Consider the following 21,814-nt stretch of genomic DNA (forward strand, 5'->3'; position numbering starts at 1 on the left):
GTGCAACTCAGTCTGATGGGTGACAGAAGAATAGGAGGACACTCCTTTTAATTGAGTCTTCACAAAATTCCCATTCTCATATGGAAAAACCCAATTATAAAACTGATACCAGGTGCCCACTATTTTTTCCCACTAGCTTGGACAGCATTTTAGAAAACTCAAACGTGGAATTGAGTCACCTACTGTTAGTGACTCTTCTTCAGTACTGTGGAAATTCACAAATGCTCCTCAGAAGTGATTAATTTGAACATGATATCACACCCCAACAGGAAACAATGGTTAAAAATCTACGAAAGCATTTTTTTTTCAGATGTGGGTTTTGCCTCTTATGTTTATGTAAATTACAGTTCCATGAAAGCGAAGAGACAATAATGTTCAGCATTGCCGAAGTTCCTGAGAAGATGGATGGGCAGCCTGCAAGCTGGCTCTCCCCTGGATTCGAAGCAGGACTGTTTCTAAAGGAAGCTGCTAATGCCGCAGGAGTCTGATGACCAGACAAACACACCACCGGGGTTGTGCACGGGTGCCAGCAGAAGCTGCCGTGCTGAATTACAGCTGCTGCATCCAATAGTCCTTGACTGGGGTCCCACTGCACCGATGTGCCGATAAGGATCGGGCCCTTGGAGTACAGAGCCTTGCTCGCTGACTCCTTCCCTTTCCCTTTTAAGCAGAAGGGAGTGAATACAAAAACATCCCTGGGCGACAGACGATAGTAACTTGGAAAGCCTCTCAGATGGAGTCTTCCAAATCAGGTTGAACGCCTCCAACAGCCTTCTGTCAGAAAGAAGTCTTCTTTGTCCAAGAACGTGCAGCAGTCCCTTGGATTTCTCCTAGACCTCTGGGTCTGCCTGTGAAACCTCCCTCCTCTTACACCTCCAGGATCTTCTCCAAAAGCCTCAGCCTTGCGCTGGCCGGTCAGGCTGAAAGATGAGCACCGCTCTGCTTGGAAAACATCCTAGAAAGATCAAAAAGCAAAGCAAAGCAAAACAAAACAAGCCATCGGGTTCCAGTTTGCTGGCTTTTTTTTTTCCAGTTTGCCCACCAGCGAGTGATTTTGCTGGCGGAGCGTGGCTCCGCTCAGCATGCCAGCTGCCAGCGCCGCCTCTGCCCTGCCCCACTGCCAGCCCGGGCTGGGGCGGCTGCTCCCTGCCTTCGCTTTGAAGTTCGTCCTTAGGTGATGGAGGGTGGGAAGGGTTCATCCCATTAGGCAGCTTCGGTTTTCAAACAGGCCCTGCGGAATGCCTACTGAATGGCAGGGGCCCTCCCTTGGTGATTTACGGCTGGCAGAGGCCTATGTTATGAGCTGAAGTGCATAACAGGGACAGAGGGCTTGGGAGGGGGGTCTTTCAAGGCAATGGGGCACTTGAGAAGGGCTGAAATCATTAATTGTGACCTAGAGCACATCAGTCACTGAAAAGCAGCAAAAAGCCTTTCCTGATGGGTAGGCCTCACTTGAGGCCTTGGCTCAAGTGAAGCAATGGCCATGCGGCCCTCTGATTCTTCTGCCTGTAAAACCCCAGAGCAAAAGCTAGGACAATTGGTTCAAAGCATAAATCCCTGCACACAATAATCACTGCATAACATTTCTGGGACACTTGATTTCTCAGAGGGCTGGTAACGCTATTTCATGTGGGTTTAAAGGACAGAATTCACAAGCATCTTTGATTCGTCCCAAGTTCTTCAAGGGATATGGGGATAGCAGGGTGGGAAGGTCTCTGTGAAAGCCAGGCATTTCTACTGCTTCTTTTTTGTAGGGAAAATACGTCCATTATCAAGCATTTTCCAGAGCTGTCATGCTCTGTCTTTGCAATGATTTTATAAAAAATTATATACTTATCAGGGTCCCCTGCTGGGGCTTTTTACCTAGAGAACGATATCACAATACAGCTGCCATGCTCTGTGATGACAAATAAGTGGTGACATACATGATATGCAAGACATATAATTAGTGTCTTTCCTTCCATGAGATGTAATTATGTTCACTAGACAGCCAATAGGTCAGACAGGTTCTTCCCAGGCAATACAGCCCAGAAGTATAAAACATGTTTGTGGCTCATTCAAAACCAGAACTTCCAGGGGAGGAAGGGAAATGGCTGGGATCCATCTCCTTAATCTAGGAGGAGATTAAGGAGAAAATCTAGGCATTTCTTCATCCACACTTCACTAAAGCTAATGAATTCTCTATTTTTGAAACTTCCACATGGTGGGGAAGGTACCAGCTATGTTCTCTTTGGCTTTGCTGCCAGGTCAAACCTCGTCTATAAAAAAGTCACACTTCAGTCATGCTGAGCAGTGTGGCCAAGTGGAATAACTGATAACAGGTAATTTTGAACAGAGAGGAAAACTCAAATTCACTCTATCTGTTTGTGTTATGTAAAATGCACTCTGGAGCTGCTAACTGAGCTTAGTGATCTCGCCTTGCGGTCTACCTCTGCCAGCAGTGCCAGCATTATCTCTCCATCTCTGCATTTCGGTTTGAGCACTTAGTGAGAGCCGACCAGCTGCTCTAGGGCAAATAGGTCACCAGTGCAGGTGTGAATCTGCAGTGAATCAGAAATCACCAGGAGTCACACTGGCACAGAAAGGACTTTCCATGTACTGACCACAACAGTAGAGGGCTGGGAACATGAGTGGGTGGCACCAGCTTCCCTTTGGACAGTTCAGTCTCTGTTCCAGTGTTTACGAGCTGATCCAAAGCCCCTGGCGTTGTGGTTTAACCCTGCAGGCAGCTCAGCACCACACAGACCCTTCCTCACTCTCCCCAGGTGAAACGGGACAGAATCGTTAGGGTAGAAGTGCAAGAGCTCATGGGTTGAAATAAAGGCAATTTACTAGGTTTTATGGAAAACAAAAGCTGTGCAAGCAAAGCAAACCAAGGAATTCACTCGCTGCTTCCCATCGGCAGGCAGGTGTTCAGCCACATGCAGGAGAGTAGGACTCATCACACACAATGGTTTCTTGGGAAGACAAACGCCTTCACTCCAAACAGCAACCCCTTTCTCCTTTACCCCAGCTGTTATTGCTGAGTGTGATGCCACATGGCATGGGACACCCCTTTGGTCCGTTTGGTGGTGTCCCCTCCCAGCTCCTGGTGCACTCCCAGCCTGCTTGCTGCAGGGCAGCAGGAGAAGCAGAAAAGGCCTTGGCTCTATGCATGCGCGGCTCAAAACATCAGTGTGTTATCAGCATTTTTATAAAAAATCCAAAACATAGCATCGTATGAGCCTTGCATTAAATACAATCATTAGATCAGTTTTTGTCCTCATGCCTGGCTATCTGATCTCCCTCCATTCCTCTCCCCTAATCTTTCTTTAAGCAAAACAGGCCAAAATGTAGAGAGGAAAAAAAGGGATTTTTTTCACCATAATTCAAAAAAAAAAAAAAAAATTAGTAATTAATTCAGTAGCCAAAATGCTAACCTTAAATTGCAGTAGGTAGGAAGGTGACTGCAGAGCCCACTTCCCTCCGAGGTCACAAAACCACAAATTCTATGCCTCAAAAGACCTGTGTTCAAAATGGGAGCCACCAATGTTATGTATGGTCTTTCCAAAACTTTTTTTTTTTTTTTTTTTTTTTTTTTCTCATTGAAGCTTTCTGGCTGAAAAAAAATTGGAAACAAAATGAAGAACTGAAAGCCAGGAGCTTTAATCTAGGTCACTGAGGTTGAAGGTAGCGGGTGCATTAACCCGTAAAAATATCTCCTACATCGCCACTGGGAAACCAGAGAGGGGAACTCACTGTGGTCAGGCTGGGGAAGGGAACATGCATCAACAGATCAGATATCCATATTTCGTGTAAGTTCCCTGCACACTAAGGGGTGCAGTGACTGAGCAGAGCAATGAGGGAAGGGGCAGAGAGCTGCCTAACCCGTGTGCTGCCAGCGCCAAGGCAGCACATTGGCTTGGCGAGCCTGGTCCAAGGTCACAACAAGTGACAGAATTATAAGATTTCAGGCCAGAAGAAGCATTTAAAAAATGTGAACACACCAAATTCTCTGCTATATTTCTGTGCTCCCTTATAGACTGCTCCCCTCGGCACCTTTGGAAATCCTCTTACGATATCCCGTAAACTCCTTGTTTATGTGCAAATACCTTGGGAAATATTCTCTTGTAATTCTCTGCACATGTTTTAATGGTGGGATGGCTGATTCAAAATACCACACAAATCTCCAATTTCACATCAGTATTTTAGCCTGGTCAGCATAAACCTCCAGCTCTTGAGTTCTCATAAAAGAATTTGCAGCCCACTCTAGTGTTTCCAAGAAGCTCTGTGCAGGTATTTTTTGGTGGTTGTTAGTGTTTTTTTGTTGTTGTTGTTGTTTGTTTTTTTTTTTGGTTGGTTAGTTTGGTTTGTAAATGTGGAAAAGATTCTCTGTAAGTGACAAGCGCCGCGATAAAATAACAGCTTATTTTACATTTGCAGTGCGCACTGATCAAGATGAAAGAGCTTGAAAAAACACCCATTAAAAAATGCTATGGATAGTTTCAGTTTCCAGACATAAGGTGACTTGGAGTATTTGACTTGGAGATTTATTTTTTTTTTACTTTTTTATTTTCTTTTTGATAAAGATGACATATACTGCTTTAGAAAAAAAAAAAAAAAAAAAAAAAAAAAAAAAAAAGAGAGAGAGAGAAAGGAAATAGAACTCTTTCTAATCCCCCTGTGCAAGTATAAACCATAGCGTAGTAACACCAAGATTGTCTATGGCAGAAAGATGTAAATGCCAGATAAACGCAGGGAGGACTTCAATTGTCAGCTTGAGGAAGGCAGTGGCACCTCCTGAGAGCACACGCTCTGCTGTGACCCAGCAGATGGACCATGGGATGTCCTCAAGACCCTCGTTAGCTTCTGTGGGTAATGGAGCCCCTAATATGCTCAGGAGCTGTGAGAGCAGGAAGCAAACACACCAGGGCACACCCGAGAGGGATCTTCAGAGCTGTAAGTCATCCCTGTTTCGTGCAATAATAGAGACACCAAAGCTTTCCAGGGTTTTCTAGCAAGTAGAGCCAAGCTTTCCATGCTGCAATAACGTTTACCAAGAACTGAGGCATCTCAAAGCAGAAAGCCCTGACAGCAGCATGTCAGCTGTGCTGGGCGTTGCACGTATTGCAACTGCACCTCACAACCCACAGCCTCCAGAAGTAAGCAGAAGAAAGCAGGAATTGTCAACAAAGGTCACCAATTCCCTTGTATTTTAAAGTTGTCCAGATGCCATTACCCTTCTTTCAGCATCCCCTTTTGAGGGCATGACTGCTTTCATGCCAGGACAGAGAAACATTGCAGAGCTCTCATATCATGAGTCCACTCACCCTTCCTTGCTTGGCCCGCTGGTGGCTTTTGCTTGGAGCATAGCATGCAGAGGAAGGTCAGACATGCAGGACACATGGACAGCACAGGGCTTTCACTCCGTTAGAGCCCTCCACCAGCTCTACCCACATTGCAGCTTGCTTCCCACACTGGAAGCACGGAAAAAACACCTGCAGAGTGTGCTTAATGAAAAGGCGGCAATCACGACTTGATAAAGTAATAAGCATGGATGTTGTTTCACACCTACCTGCATGAGTAAGAATAGGCTGGCCCTCTTCCATAAGAGTTGGCAGGATTTTATGTACTACGTGCGAAGTAGGATATATTCATGCTAAAATGTTTTGAAATGTGGGAGAATAGAAGATGAGGCAGCCCAGTTACCCACTGCTTTCACCATAACTCAGGAGGAGCTTCATACTCTTTTGAGAGACTTGGTGATTTACGATCCTCTAGCCTTAGCATTTCAGCTATATTCAGAAAGGATTTCTTGATTTATTTTACACTGGTTTTACATCTTTTTTGTAATGAGACTTCATATAGGACTTCTGAGACTTCCTTAAAAAGATATTCTCATTCTGTAGTGTATGTATGGCTCTGAGTAGGTTGGTTGTTCTCCTAACACCTGACTCTGGAGATAGGCAAAGCTGGGGGGGAGAATAAGCTGTTACCTTTCTTCTGTTGCGTTGGGTGATGTATGAACTGGGAAAATCAGCTAAACAGCCCGCACCTCATTAAGTAATATTGGGTGTTGTAAGAGCTGGAACACCACCAGCAACAAGAAAAATGGGCAGTTAGAGACTCATTAAAGGCATGACAGGTCTGAGTATGCTTTTGTATTCCAGGGAGGAAAAGCATAGATGTAGGTATCCCTGTTCCTTCTGGTCTTCCTTCTCATTTTTTTTTTTACCAAGATCAGGATTTACTGCATTTATAATAGAAATGTGGGGGTCTGGGAGGGTTTGCAAACAAGCTGTCATGCAGATGGACTCCTCCATGCAGCCTGCACCGGGCTGGGGAAGGTGCCACCAATGCTGGCAGAGCAGCAGGTCCATATGCTGGGTTATGCTGACATGGGCGATTTTTTGCTTGTGTCATTCAGGAACAGACCCACCAATGTACGCAATTTGAACTTTATAAATTCAGACTGTATGTATGGCTGCTTGTCTGCCAGGACAGGCATTGTTTTACAATGTAATCAGCAGGTCCCTGAAAGGATTCCTTAGAAATCCTGACATCTGTCGGTGGATGATACCAATATTATCTCTAGAATAATAATGAGATATCACAAAGAAGAGCAATCACAAGACCTGTCAAGTGTTCGTGCACTTAAACTGCAATTGCCATCGCTCTCCTTTGTGATGTGGGGCTGAACCCTCTGGTGTCACCCTAGCTGCCACTGGACGCCCTTCCTTGGTGCCACTGGGTGCTCACTGCATCGAAAGCAAGACTAAATTATTTATGGACTCCGTGCACAGAGGTGTGCAAGGCCCCACCATGCTCCACTGCAGTGCTGGGTACAACCGCTCGTCCCCACCTTGCTGCACCTGACCCAGCATCGGGGTGACCTCTGTGCAGAGATGGGGTCTGCCATCAACCCAAAACCCTCCCGACCCATCCCGCTGCTGCTTTGCTTCACTGTGGCTTTGGGTGAACGCGAAAGGGATGATACGCTTCTTAAATCCTCTGTCCAGCAGGCATCGGGTGGACAGGAACCCCACGAATCAGCCCTAGCAAGCCCTAGCTCAGGACTAAGTTGGGCACGACAGACAGACGGACAGACAGACAGGCAGCCCGTGTCTGCCGGTCGTGCCCCACGCAGCGGACGAGGATGCCATCGTGTGGCCGACTCGTGTGGCTCATTTCCCACATGCTTTCCCGACTTTTGCGTGGAAAGCTTTCTGTCTCAACACCAAGCTCTCCCTGAGAGCTCCTGAGAATTTTGCTTGGGTAAATCCTGGGCATCCATCTCAATATTTGTTTCTCGGGATATCAGGAAAAATCATCACGCGACCCCAACACGGGGATCACACACCAAGGGCATCAAACGCACCACGAGGACATTATTTCAGATTCACAGCCCGTTGTAAACTTCATATTTTTAATTCATTCACGGTCCATTTTACTCACTGCAGGCAGATAACCAACAGTTTATTTGCATTGAAAAGCCAGTTTCCCAAGTACTATCCCTGGGGACACAAGACATTATGCATCTAGAGAACATATTTTATGTATACATATTAAAACAGGTAACATGGAAAGGATGACTCCATAAAGGTAGCCAGCAACAAATACTTGAGTGAAAGCTCATTAATTTTATCCATATTGTTTGTCAAAAACTGTTCCTTGTGTTCTTGCCAAGCTCAAAGGCTATGAGCCTCCTTGCCTACAGGTCCTGAGATGAAGCAACACCAGCTGTTTCTCCCACTTTTTAGGGCCAGTTTTGGGGGAAGCCACCCTTCTGATTTTAATTCAGGCCCCAGCAAAGGGGAGCCCACACTGTTTCAGGAGGTCTGGGAGCCCATTTCTGAGCGCTGCTCCAGGCCCAAGTTTTTAGGCGATTTCTGATGAGCTCTCCAAGTCTTGCAGCCAATTCTTCCATTCATCAAGGAATAAGGATGTACAAGTTTCTCCTTCTTTCTTCTCCTTTTATGGAGGAAAGCTCGATGGCTGCTCCAGGCTGTCTTCAGAAACATCTGCTAAAACATTGCTGAGCTTTATCCCCAGGGGTCTCTTTCTCCAGAAGAAGAAGGAGGGAACCAAACATTTCCCTGAGGACGATGTGGACCCAGACCATTCCTCCTCACCGCACGTCCCTTGATGTGCCAGCCTGTTACCCCTCAGCCTCTCCTGCCTGTGCCACCAGAGTCCTCTTGTCACTGCAGTGCTGGTTCTTGTTGTTTTTTTTGGCATCAGAAGCTCCGTGCTTAGAAAATAAAGCATGGAGATTTTTAACAGAATAAACAGAAATAATCACGATGTAAAAAGTCTTGAGATTAATTGAAAAACTGAGGTAGACCAAAGAGAGACCTGGATGCCCCAGTCATCTCTGTAAGATTTCAGCAGAGCTGGAGGTCTGAAGGCAGCTGGTGTATTTTAGAGGATACAGTTTGGGACAGACTCTGCACGCCTTAGGGACTTCTTTTGATGGCATCTCTTCAAGGCTGCAAAGCAATGTCTGCAGGATTTGGCAGTTGGCAGGCTGCACTGTCATAGCAGAGAAATCAGATGGGCTAGCAGACACCGGCATGTACCGCTAGCAGGTCCCTGGAGGGCTACACAGGGCAAGTCAGCTACATCAATAGGCAGCCTAAAACACAATATGAATTGTGTTTTATGTGTGGCTTGTTTTATTATCTTCTGAAGTAAAAGAGTGGCTTAGAATCTGAATTTATATCATCCTTATGTTTCCCAGATTAATTTAGACCTTGGATAACAAACTGAAGTTGTTGAAGACCTTCAAATCTGTTCATGATAATGTATTAAACTGTGGCAAAGTGGGGAATTCTATAATGAAAAACAAAAGCATTCATTCATATAGATGGAATCATCCAGTTCTTCAGTCCTGAAAGTGAGTTAGGATTTGGTAGGAATCCAGATGTTCCTACACAAAAAGCACCCACGCACCCACAGTGCTTTCCCCTTCTCTTTCCAGAGCAGGAGATCCTTGTTCACAAAGATGAGCATTATACATGGTATTGTACAAAAAACACTCACTCGGATGATGTTGTGTGGGCTGGCTTTGGGTGTATCTCACTTGTGTGGGTAAAGGGAAAGTTGTTCCATTGGTTCAATGAGCAAAATGCCATTAGTGAAAAAGTGCAATACCACAGTGAAAATTAGTAAGGTGCTCTTAGACAACAGACTGAAAGCTTTGAAAAGAAAATGGTCTTTGGGCTTGATTGGGCTGGTGCAGGTTTGGAGCCTCCCAGGGACTAAGTCCGTCGCAGAAGAGAAAGCAGATGCTGTGGGCTTCTGCAGTGCCGGGAGTCTTCGATGAGACCAGTGAGCCCTCACCATCACCGTACTGCTCAGGAAAGTAGGAGACTGATCAGGTCTTCTTGGCAATGCTTTTGAAACAAGAAAGAAGGGGGTTTATAAAGTACCACACAAAAGAGCAGACTGCCATGAAAGATTTTGAGTATTTAGCTGTTAAAATTTTCCATAATCAGATATTTTTAATGATGTTCCTTTATTCAACCCTAAATTTATGAGGAAAAGAGTAAAACTGTGAGTTGATAGTCAACACACTTTGTCAGGGTTTAATTTCAGGTCTCCGTGGTAGATCAAGGGAGGAAAGGATACTGTGAAGGGACTTTAGTCAGAATATTTCAAAATTTATGTTAGAAAATACTCTCCTTTCAGATTTTCTTTTCTGAATTGAATCAATCAAGACAGTCACAATCAAAATGGATTGCAATGAAATTCCAGGAAATCTGGAATGCAATGAAAATCCATCGGTATATCTCTTGTGCTCCAAATCCCAGACCCATATTTGAAAAGCGTTTGCCTGTCCAGATGTTGGTACCCATGTAAGTTACCTGATTTTCAGCGGACCTCTACAATTGCAACTCCATTTGATTCAAAGGTTAATTTTCTAATTTTAAGAAAGCTAGAGGGTCTTTATGCGCTGACCTGGAAGTTAAGGATTGGTCTCAGTTTGGTCTCTTTTCATTGCTTTGAGAGAAAGTTCATAGCCAAGAAACATGGCTGAACTCATTGGGAATCCTCGCACTGCATTGACCGTGATGCCCCTAAAAAAGACCTGTTGGGGATGGAGAAAGGTTAGAGCACAGGAATATACTGGCTGTTTCAAGAAGAAGAAAATGTTGAACTAAGTCATGGTGGGGTTCTGGAGAACCCAACCTTGGTTTGCTCAGGAGATAGGCTCCCACTGATAGTCTTTGCTGAAGTGTGCGCTGAAGAAGGGAAACGTAATGGCTAAAGTGGCTGGTTTGGCATCAGTCTGCTCTGTGTTCCCTATAGACTTTTTTTCTGTATCTGCCAGCAAGAACCAGAAGCAGTAGAGGGCCTCATGCCACTGGTGGACATCATCAAAAGAAATCTAAACCTTCTTCTAATGCTGTCCTATATGGCTAGTTTTTCCTTCCCTTTGCATACATGAGCATTTGGGCATCATGAAAATGCCAGGGTACAACAACAAAGCTCTTGCTTTCACACAGCTAATGTTTCAACTTCTGGGCTAGCTCTATGGCGGCAAATGACAGCTGGGAACGAGAGAGGGAACATTTTTTATGTGTTTCATTTCTGAGTATAGCAACCATTTCTCAATCAGTAGAAATCTGGACTTAATCTGTGCCTTGCTGAGAGCTAGCTCTCACATACTGGCTTTGGAGAAGATATTCGATATCAGCTGATATTTTCACATTTGGGTTCCTAAGGTCAAGCTTCAGTGCCCACCCACTTAAGTGCTTTCTGGATGTGGAGCCTGGTCGCTCCCCATGCCAGGCCTAGGCCCGTCTCCCTGCTCGGCACCCTCACCTACAAGCGCTGCTGCCAGGCCGAGCACAAAGCACCGGGGGGCCAGGAGAGACAAATTACAGAATGATGACTGCAGGGAGTAGCTCTGCTGGCCTGCAAAATCACCCCATTAACCACCCTGGCTAACCATGGTGGTCACTAATCTAACCACCAGAATTTCAGAGTAGAAAAGAGAAGGTCTCTTCCAACCTAGAAATTTTGTGATTCTGTGTGATTAAGGCAGGGCCTATCCAGGCCTTAGAGAGGCAACACTCCCACAGCTACTGTAAGACTGATTTGGAGACCTTGGCAACAAGACTGGAAGCCCATGGATTTAAATGTCTAACCAGTGTTTCTCCCCTGGAATCCTGAACTCAGCTAAACAAGCCTTCTCTTGTATCCAATAAATCCATTTCTGCATGGTGTTGACTCGTACGAGACAGAATCAAAACACATTCACATTGTTTAGGATGGCATTTGCAATGTGAAACTGTGCTATTGGGATATTTGGGATATTACTCGATTTACTTAGGGTATTTTATTCTGTCTGAAAAGACACAGTTTTCTGGGAGAAAATTCAAGTTTTTCTTGTATCCATAAGGTAACACAATAGATCCAAGTTAAATAATAATGAAGATTTATAAAGAAAAGTCCAGAGGCTTTTTTTTTTTTTTTTTTTTTCTCACCAGTGTGAGCACACCTGACTATGGAGAAAGAAGAAGGATACATACATATACATATATATATATTATTAATTATTTTTTTTAATTTTTTTTTTTCATATGCCACTGAAAATGCTGTTCCTTTGTCCCAGCATGAAAACATCCAGACCTGGGCTTGCCTTATATCAGTTCTGCGTCTCTAAACATACAAAACAATTTATCTTATGACAGAAAGGTCTGGTCTTATCGCTCAGCTATTACTCAACTCTACCGCAGGCTCTGTCCAGGCACCAGGAATGACAACAAACAAACCGCAAGCAGCTCAGACCCCAGGCAACAAAACTGAGTGCCTGAATTAATATTCAAGCAGGCCAAGGAGGGTACTGGGTGAGCGCAACCGAGCACTCTCCTTAGGATTCCTCTGGGTGCCTCTGGGTGCTTCATACCACTGTGATTTTCTTCACTTAACAGCCAAAACCCAACCAGACTGCAAGCTCCTATGACAGCTGGCATAATATAGTGGCATGTTGTCAAATATTTAAATCCCACTGACTTGTGATTTTGCAGGTTATTTTTCTTGCTACTTCAACTTGTTACTTTTCCCTCAGAATGTGAAAATTAACACTTTTGAGCTAGGAGCCCACATGATGTTTTGATGACAACTGAAATACAGATTTAATTCAATATCAGAAGACATCACTTCCCATAAGCATACATTGGTGGTGCAATAAACCTGCAAACCCTGGTTTTCTGCCATTCTCATTTAACTGAGACAAGGTTTGCAGACAGAAAAAAACAACTTTTATTACACTAATAAATAAAGTCAGAAAAAGGAGGGTGGTTTTTGGCACACAGTCCTTCTTCACAATGAAAACTGATGCAATTCTGATTTAAAAGAGCAATTTCCATCACTAATTTATGATATGTCAAATTATATCCACAGTTAAGCACACTGATACAAAATGTTATTTTAACTTAATAACACAAGCAGACTATGACCCTCAGTCACTCATATTTTCATTTCTGCAAGGCACATTATTACTCTCACAATTATGAACTATAAAGAATCTGTACTATAATTACCGACTGTAATTATTACAATTTATAGCTAACTGGCTTTAGTTGTCTCTCAACCCTGCAGATGGGTTTGTAACAGCCGCTGTATTTCCCAATTAAAAAATCAGATGCCTGACACACAGATTTTACTTCAAATACCACTTACTTTTAGGCCCTCGTTCTGGTAGCTCTGCAAGATACAGTCAAGGATCCCCTTGTACTTGTTTAAGTAAACTCCATCTGCCTGAAGTCGACTTTTCACAACATCCATTGGAGTAGCAGTCCCCCAGGAAATTACTCCTAAAAAAAAATACAGAAGAGAATCCTGTCCTTATCCCAACACACACCTGGGCTTTGGCCATGACAAGGTATTTGAACAACTTCTCTGTGTTTTCTTGGCTGCCGGCCAGCGAACTGGGAACATCATGTCTCGCCCACCGCATCATACTCACTGGATATTCATCTCAGGGCATTCACCCTGCTCAGGCACAGAAACGATATTTCTGGGGGCAAAGTTCCCTGTTTCAGGAAGAAGCACTGGGATTTTGGGGGTTATGCCAGTAAACAAATGCAGGCAGCCCAGGAGGTGCTCAGCCAGGTAAAAGTACTGCTTCTGCAGTGCTTCTGGTGGACATGGACATGCCCGAACTGCCAGGAGCTGCCACATTTCAGACCTGGAGTCCTCCAACAGTATTACTGAAAAACAAATTTCGAGCTGAGAATGCAAATAAGAGGCTGTTCTCGTGTGGCCAAATTTAGGCTCCCCACAGCTGAGATACATTGTCATTCCTATACATAAACTCCATTTACACTGATTATCCTGCAGCTGGATGGAACATTTTGCCTCTGAAAAGGTCAGTGTTGCTTCCAACACAACCAAGAGCTCCTCCATATCAGCCCTGTGAACGTGTAGCAAATACCATCTTCAGCTGTTCTCACTTTCCCAGACACATCGTGTTGGTTCCATACAGAGAGATTTACCGCATTATGAAATTTCCCTGCACGTGGCTGCAATACATGGCACAGCTGGGGTGACAAGAGCATGTCTGGACCTTACATGAGTGTTGGGGCATACTAGAGAAGCTGTTCAGATAAACCACAGCTCCGTTTATTTGCGGGAAAAACAGAGAGAGTGCTGTTTAATCATTACCTGACCTAAAAATTGTTCTGTATTTAGGGATCTGCAAATTTTAAATGGCCAATAAATGGGTAAGGAGCAAACGGGTGGACTTGCACACGTAAGCATGGGGGTGCACGTGCCAGCCCTCCTGGCAGGTGTACACAGGAAAAATAAAAGGTGGGGGAGGGAGGGGAAAGAGAAAGAAAATCAGTAAGTCAACTCTGGTGATCTGTGGTTTCTGCAGCGTGCAGGGAGGGTGCACACCCTCCTTGGTGGGCAGCCAACAGGTTGAAGTCCTCTTCTGGAAGCATTTTGGCTGCCGTGCGACATCCGGGGAGAAGGCAGCACCGCCTGGTTTCCTTCTTGCTGCCACCGAGCCTGGTGAAGAGCTGACAACGCAGCTTCCATACAGTCTGTCAAGTCATAAAACGCAGCCTTGGGGCCAGCGGGCCTGGCCCTGGGTGAAATGCTTCCTCAGCCCCACATCCCCTGCCAGTGACCAGGAGAATGAGGCAGTCCCTGAGCCAACCCCGCACATCTGCCCTGGGACCCTTCCTGCCCTCGTTTTGCCAGTATTGTGGGGAAAAAGTGCTTACCTGCTATACCCCCTGCAAGCCACACGGAAGAGGGATTCGGAGAAATGCATCCGTCGGGGGTAATCCATCCACAGAAAAATGTGTAAGGGATGAAATACAGGCAGTACCCAGGAACATCCCTCAGAAGCATTGCTCCCACACCTCGGTATATTCCTGCTATCCCTTCTTTCTGTAGGACTGTCCTAAAGCAGTGAATCGGGCCTCGGTACATGGGAAATCCAGGAACTGTGGGCTTTAGTTTATTGTTGGCTAAAAATAAAAAAAATAAAAAATAAAAAGGAATTTAAAAAAAAGATACAAGTGTTATGATAGCTATTTAGCTACAGTTCCTTGCAAAAACCCAGCGTTAGGAGCAGTCACAGAGGTGACATGAGTAAAATGGGAGAAATGCAGATGAATGGCTGCTGAAATACTGACAGGAGATGTCTGCCAGCCTGGGAACCCAGCCTGGGAACCAGAAGCATCCTTGAAAAGTGCAGCTGGCATCCTCGAAGTGCAGCTGGGTGCCAGAGAACCAGAGACAGCCTGAGATACCCTCAATAAGCACAAAGCCAAGAAACTGCAACAGCAAACTTATCACCCGCAAAGGCAAAAAATAGTCTGAAAAGATGGAAAACACCCTGAGAAGCAGCAGGTACTGGTTCCCACCATCATGATCCTCACACAGCCATGTGCCAGGTAGCTCTGTACGCCAGGACCAGCAGAGCGAGCAAGAAGGACCTTTTGCTTTCCTACCTGTGATGTATGGCTGTGTTTGCATCTGCAGCCTTATCTTCACCAGGTCAACAGGAGTGCCGATCCCGACGGAGACGAACCCCGCCACCATGCTGGCCAGCGCCACGTCGGCCAGCACCGGCGCATGGGAGGCATCTCCGTGCCGGAGCTGGCTGAGGAGCCGCTGCGTGTTGCTGAAGACACCAAACACCACCGAGCTGTAGACAGCAATGCTGGCCAGCGGGAAGGACATGCCTTTGAAGAAGCCGGCCACCTACACGGGAAAGGAGCAGGAGTTACAGGAGCAGCTTGGCACAGCTGCTCTTATCTGTCTGGCTCGCAAAACCACGGCAAATTCCTCCTCCCTGTTCTGCTTGCTCTGTGCATCTGCCTTCCTACTCTGTCCCCAAGGAATGATGAATTGGCTTTCGTGTGATGCAAGACACTGATCACTTGGATCTTCCTCTTGTCTCTGTTTTCTGGGTTTGGTTGCTCCCATCCCTCAGGCAGGGACGGCAGGACCGGGAACATTGCCTGCAGGGAGAGGGGAGTGGGGCTGAGTGACGCAGCCACCCGCTGCTCTATCAGCCAGAGCTGCAAATCCAAGCAGCAGATGTCTCTTGGAAGCAACCGCCTGCACATGCTGAGCACGTGGAAATTGATTCATCCTGCTAAGGAGAAGATCGTGCAGGATGCGGGAGTCTTCTGAAAGCACAGGAAATCCTGCAAAAGTCTCTCCTATGGCCAGCTTCTTTCCTGGCATCACCAAAGACAGCAAAATACCTCCGGTAAAGGGTTTTGCTGGCAGATACAGGCAAAACAGTGGGTGTAACAGCCTGATCCATGTGGAAACATGGGCAGTGTCATTTATCATGTCTTCTCCCTACAGGGGTTACCAAGAGAACTGGCAAGAGTTAGCAAGAGGAGGCTGCGAAGATTCACAGTCTTTCTTCTTCCTTTAGGCATTGAATGGAATTGCACCAACTTTGGTGTCAACACTGATTTTATATAATTGCTCCGTGCATTTATTTATTTATCTTTTTGTGTTTTCTACCAGCATATTTTAAGTATGATAAAGTACTTACAGACTCATTTCTGTACACAGTAAGAACACAGTTGAGTGTATTTCCATATCCTTGTCCAGCTTGCAAACGAGTCTGCAAAACACATTCATGAAATGTGATTAAAACCCCACACTTCCAGACGGGTGAAAGCTCATGCTATGTAAACAACGCGTACTTTGCTTTGAGAGTGAATCCTCGCTTAGCTGTAAAGAAAACAGAGCAATAAAGTAAGATATATATGCATCCACTCCCCTTGAACTTTGCCAGAAGCAGGGCTAAGCAGGACCTCAGGGCTCTGAAGCTGTTCTGCAACATCTGGATTCGATGACTGTCAAATCGCTCTTGAGAGCAGACCAGCTACTCTGTCCCAGCCCAGCAATCGCAGCGGATCGCTGGTGTGCAATACCATCACTTGCAAATTCATGATTTATGTACAAATTGGAGGGTGATGTGGTCTGCTCCGCTTGGAGGCTTTCAGCGGAGGCTGGGACGCATTGCTGGAGGATGGGGAAAGAGCTCCCCTGGGAGGCTTCCAGGACCCTTCTGCTTCAAGGTGGATTGTAAAGACATACAAATACTAAACAGGGCCAAAAATAATTCAGCTCAGAAATTCTCCATGCTTCCCTCAAAGATACAGTTTTACATCATTTCTAACAAAGGCATTTTGTTTCTGGAAGGCAATAGCTACGCGCCTTCCAAAAAGTGCCTACAACAGCTGTAAGAAACGGCCGGTAAATCATGGCAAGGTCTGCATTTTTCAACATACTTCCCTTCTCACATATATACTTACACACACACATACACTTAGATCATCTTTCACTCGAGCTGTTCACAAGTTTGCAATAAAATAATCCTTACAAGTAGGTGATGCGTTTTGGGGCTTAGAGGTGGGCGAGGAAGTGGAAGTCCCGTTCTGTCCACAGGATCTCTTTTTTTAAAAAGTGATTTTTTTCTGTAGGGAGACACTTGCATGCACTCTGTCGGGGATGTTTATAAGGAAGCTGGACAGTATTTCTAGCTGTATCCACCAGCATTGCTGCTGGCAGGACATTGGTGTGGTAAAAAGAAGGCTGCAGGGACGGTGCCACCCTGCACCGCTCCCCTTGGCGGCACAGCCCTGGCTTGCAGCAGGTGAGGCAGGAACCCAATTTAGGTATTTAAAGCCCAAAAGAGCGAGTGCCCTCTGGAGTTTCTGCCTGGGGAGAACAGGTTGAATGACCCAACCGTTCGGTCCTGCGCCCCGCCAAGAGCGGAGTCCCACCCTGGCCAGCGGTGCCTTTTGCCACCAAGCATCTCCAACCCAGGGCATGGTTCCTCATCTCCCGGGTTGGGAATACCGCTTTCCTCGCCTTGAGCTCCTTCCCCCAGTGCCATTTGGGGCTGCTTTGGCCTCCTTCCATGAAGATGGGCTGCTCTGAACCCCCGGGCACTGCAACCACGGAGAAGCAGAAAGTGAAAGATTTACTAAGCGCTTCCAAAAAGCTCAGACACAGCACTGCAGCCCCAGCTCCTGCAGAGCACATTGTGCAAGGTGCCCAGCACCATCCTGCTCTGGGTGCACAGCCCCCTGTTCCCTGGGACCAGCACCAGTGTTAACAGGACCCGGCTGGGTGGCTGCGGCACACAGCTCTGCATTCCCTCCTGGCTTAATTTGCACGCATAGCCCACAGGTTCCCATTTGGCCTCCATGGACTTGTTATTTTTTCTTTTACACAGTAACCAGGTATTTAGAGGTTCAAGTTAATACATTTTTTGAATAACTGAGAGCAACCGAGCACCCTCACAAGCTGCTCGGTGCAGACCTGCCTCTTAGATAAGCTGAAATCCTTCAGCCCTGTCCCCTCCAGCTGGGGAGCCCCCGGCCCCAGGGGCTCTGAGTGCCCCCAGGCTGCTCCTCATGGGTCTGCTGCTGTGTAAAACCTCCCCTTTCCATTTCCCATCCCCTAAATTTGGACAGACAACAAGTCTGCCTGCTTGATATTCCCCAGCAACGTCCAGCCCCCAGCGCAGCAGGTTCAGGCTGACACTTGCCTTTATAAGCGTGAAGGATGGGCTCTCCTGGCACCCAGAAGCTCGGCACAGCCCGGCAGGATCCTCCAGCAGCTACTGCCAAACTCCTCAAACCCAGCAGTGGCATTCCTGAGCTCCATCCTCAGACAGGGATGCCAGCACGCATCCTCGGCAAGCCGGGACAGAGCTTGCACTGCCTGAGCCCTGCCCAAGCCTTGCTGCTCCTGCTGGGGGGCTGCACCTTTCCCATGCTGTGATGCTCCCAGGGCTGATAGCAGCATCTTGGACACAGATGGCAGGGCTGGAGAGCTGGCTGTGTGTGAGGGGAGGGCTGTGGTGGCTGGGGAAGGATGTGGTGTGGGCCCTGCTGGCCCCTGTCACCTCCCCGTGGCCCTCCATGGGTCCTCCAGGTGCAACAGGACCTTTTGGTCTTTGGGTCTGCCACACCTGACAGCCCTACCTGGTGCCAGCAACGTGGCTTGTGCTAGGTCAGGGCATGTGGGCAGAGCAGCTGAAGCCAGGAAAAGTGGCCCGAGATGTCAGACTTTGCCAAAGGAGAAGGGAAGAGCGGGGTCTTCCTCCGTAGCTCTGCACCAGTGGGGATGGTCAGCCCGATGGGGCGCGCTGTGTTAACGTCTGCAGGGGCCTGTCTGAGCCAGGGTGGTGAACCTGGTAGCCAACACCTCGTTTTATCTCTCAGTCCTTCCTTCTGAGGAGTATTTTTCTTGCAGGAATAGTAAATATTGCCTGTCATAGCCCTGGGATAGCAATTTCAACATTCTGCCCTTACAGGACTGCCGACACTAGGAAAACATGCAAAAATGCGCCTGGAGCAAAACAAATACAGTTCTCCCACTGCCCTTTGAATACCTTTTTGTGGCAAAGTTCAATAAAACGCTGGCAGAACTGTTCAGCAAGCCCAGCACTACCTAAGGCCACTTTTAATTTCAGTATTAATCCTCATCAGAGGAGCTCACACGTATCTGCCAGGTGTTTTGGTTTCCCATTCAAAATGAACACTGGAGAGGGAGAAAGACTAAAGTCTGTGAAAACATTTCTAAATTCCCCCTTGGGATGAAATGAAGGTTTTCTGCAGTCATCAGGCCGTCCCCCTGCCCATGGGTTTTTGGGTGGTGCTGTGAGGGCGCAGATCAAGGGGTTTTACCTTGATGGTGTCCAGCGGGTGGCCCACAACCACGCTCGCGGCTCCTGGGGAGGAAAAGAAAGTATTACACAAAATGCTGAAGAAGCTTTTTGGACAGGACAGGACGCAACGGGTTTGCAGGGGAAGAGGAGGGATTTCCAGGAAAAGAGCCAGCCTGTGCCAAGCCAGGGCGACACCACACGGTGCTCCTTCTCTGGCAACAGGCAGGAGGCAGGCAGACACACCTGAGCTTCTCCCCTGCGTGTCCTCCTAAACTCCAACTGCCTTACACTTAGAGGTGTCTGAGCAGTAGGAGGAGGTGTTAGATTTTAACATCCTGCCCATAAATGACCCCTGTCTCCCTTGCACTCATGTAAACTCATGCAACTTTTAGTCGTGACATGGCGAGATTCAGATTAGACGTGAGGAAATGCCTTCTACTTTTGAGACTATGTGAAATTTTGCACTCATAGTAGGTTCAGGCTGCAAAGAGCATCGTGTCCTTGGACAACACCTTACGACTTTACTCAAAATGCCTTATTAAAGTGTTCCTGCTTGTCCTGGATGTTCAGCACTACACATGAATATTTGCCACTGCCACCTGGGCCTGAGGCTGCGTGCTGGTGGCTGGTCACCCTGTGTCCTGCCCCGCTCCTGGGGGTGCATCGGGGATGTCCTGGGGGATAGTATGGGGTCAGCGTGACAGGCAGATTGCCTGAGTGCCTCACAGCCTCGATGGGCTGCATCGATCTGACGGCCAGTTGCTCGCGTAAGCTTTTGGCGGAGGCTCTGGATTTTGTCAGTCCAGCTAACCTATTAACCTCGTCTGGCCAGTCAGGATCCGGGAGCACCCCACACCTCCTTCCTCAGCCTGGCATCAGCATGAGCCTGGGCAGAGCTCCGGCCTGTGGCTGCGGGCACCGCGCTCGCCCCGTGCGCTGCGTGTCCCACGGCTGTGCCCCTTCTCACCTGGTCCACCCAGAGGGACCTTTCCCTGCTGTAAGACACCACACCGCTGCTGTCCCTGCGCACCTTTCCCTTGCCTTTGCTTTCTCTGAGCTATTTTTCCGACGGTTTCCAGCAGCATTCCCAGCAGACCAGCCCGAGCCCCTCCCCTCCCAGCGGCACCCTTTGCTTTAGCAGGGCTAGGGGCGCACAGGGGGGCTGCGGGGGTCCTGGCGCTCCCCTCCCAGCCCCACTACGGAGCAGGGAACCCAGAAAAGGGTGCTTGGGGTGGGTAGCGTGGCACTGACACCCGTGGGTGTCCCACCTGCGTGTGTGCAGAACCCACCGGTGTGCCAGCGAGATGCTTATGCCTTTGCTTTGACCCAAACGATCTCACCCCCAGAAACTGCTTAACCTGCACTATTTCTACCTGCAACCCCCCCAAAAAAAAAACACGCGCCCCCCCCCAAATCCTCCCCTCGCCCCCGACCCACGCGGCACCTACCGCCCACCCAGCCGGCGGCGAAGTCCTGCAGCTGGATGCTGCCCCTGCCCGTACCCGTGCCCGTGCCCGTGCCCGTGCCCATGCCGGGGGGCAAGGGGGGGTCGCGGAGCGGCGCAGCGCGGAGCCCGGCGGCGCTGCCGGCAGCAGCCGGGGCTTAAAAGCGCAGCGCGGCCGCGCCCGCCCTGCCCAGAGCCCGGCCCGGCGGGGAGCGGCCGCGCAGGGGCCGGGGGGGCCGGGGTTGGGGCTGGGAAGGGGGCTGGGGCTTGGAAGGGGGGGTCCCCGGGCTGGAGATGTCCCCGGGCACCCCGAGCATCCATCCCGGGGGGCGGCTGCCGCGGCCAGGTACGGCTCCTGCGCACGCCGGGGCTGGGAGAGGAGGGGAGGTGGGAAAGCGGAGCCGCTCCTTCCCTGCTCGGGTGATTGGGAAAAGGATTTATTTAGTGGAGGGAAAAGGCAGGGACTGCAAGGAGCTGTTTATAAATTCTCCAAGTGGAGGAGTCTGGAGATAAAGTTTCTCGCACTGCTTTGCACAAGCGGCAAACTCCTCCGCTGAAATCCCACCGCCTCGCCCTGCTGGAGGTGCCAACAGTGAAGGATCGCTCCCCATCCCCTTCCTTCTCCAGAGCACCCACAGCCCGCTTACACCCCCGTTGCCTGCTTGTCCCCCAGCCCTGCCGTTCCGTGGCTCAGGAGCCCAGCCCTGTTTGGTTTCGCTCTCGTGCCAGATGTTCACCCTCAGCCCGCTCGCCGAGCGGTGCGACAGAACCGCAGCAGGAACACAGCAGGTGCCCAGCGCGTTGCTCTCCAACCCTTCTCTGGTAACTCCTCACATACCCGTCTGATCCACACTGCAGGCTGGACTCACTTCCCTGTGTGGCTAATACCCGACTTTAAGCCCTGCCTGGCTCTTTTGCCCCCTGTGTTAGCAAAATCTGATGTCTTATGTCTGAATTGGATTGAAATATGTCTGGATTATGTCTGCATCCAGCTACGTAGCACGTCCTTTTGCTCCTTAACTGGATCACTTCAAGCTCTCTCCCTTGCCCTGACTTCAGGGCCACGACTTTGCTCTGCAGAAGATGTGTCGGCCCTTCCACACCGTACATCTGCCCATCTGCATTGGTTTATTGCAGCCCAAAGCGAGCCCCGTGCTGCAGAGATCAGATTGCTGCAGGCAGCAGCTCCTCAGATCAGCTTGGGATGCCTTCAGAAA

General features: G+C 48.2%; 1 protein-coding gene across 1 annotated transcript; it reads right to left on the minus strand.

Annotated features, from left to right (window-relative positions):
• Positions 1 to 7,397: 7,397 nt before the first annotated feature.
• On the minus strand, positions 7,398 to 20,734 carry SLC25A48 (solute carrier family 25 member 48). The gene is made up of 8 exons (XM_082771455.1): positions 20,602 to 20,734; positions 19,173 to 19,216; positions 16,019 to 16,090; positions 14,955 to 15,207; positions 14,220 to 14,468; positions 12,670 to 12,803; positions 9,940 to 10,069; positions 7,398 to 9,374 (listed from the first exon to the last, which is right to left on the minus strand). The coding sequence occupies exons 1-7, from the start codon at positions 20,681 to 20,683 to the stop codon at positions 9,947 to 9,949; spliced, it is 957 nt and encodes a 318-aa protein (XP_082627581.1). The 5' UTR covers positions 20,684 to 20,734; the 3' UTR covers positions 7,398 to 9,374; positions 9,940 to 9,946.
• Between the last annotated feature and the right edge of the window lie 1,080 nt (positions 20,735 to 21,814).

This window comes from Aythya marila, assembly GCF_965140915.1.
Source record: "Aythya marila genome assembly, chromosome: 14".
Taxonomy (NCBI): domain Eukaryota; kingdom Metazoa; phylum Chordata; class Aves; order Anseriformes; family Anatidae; genus Aythya; species Aythya marila.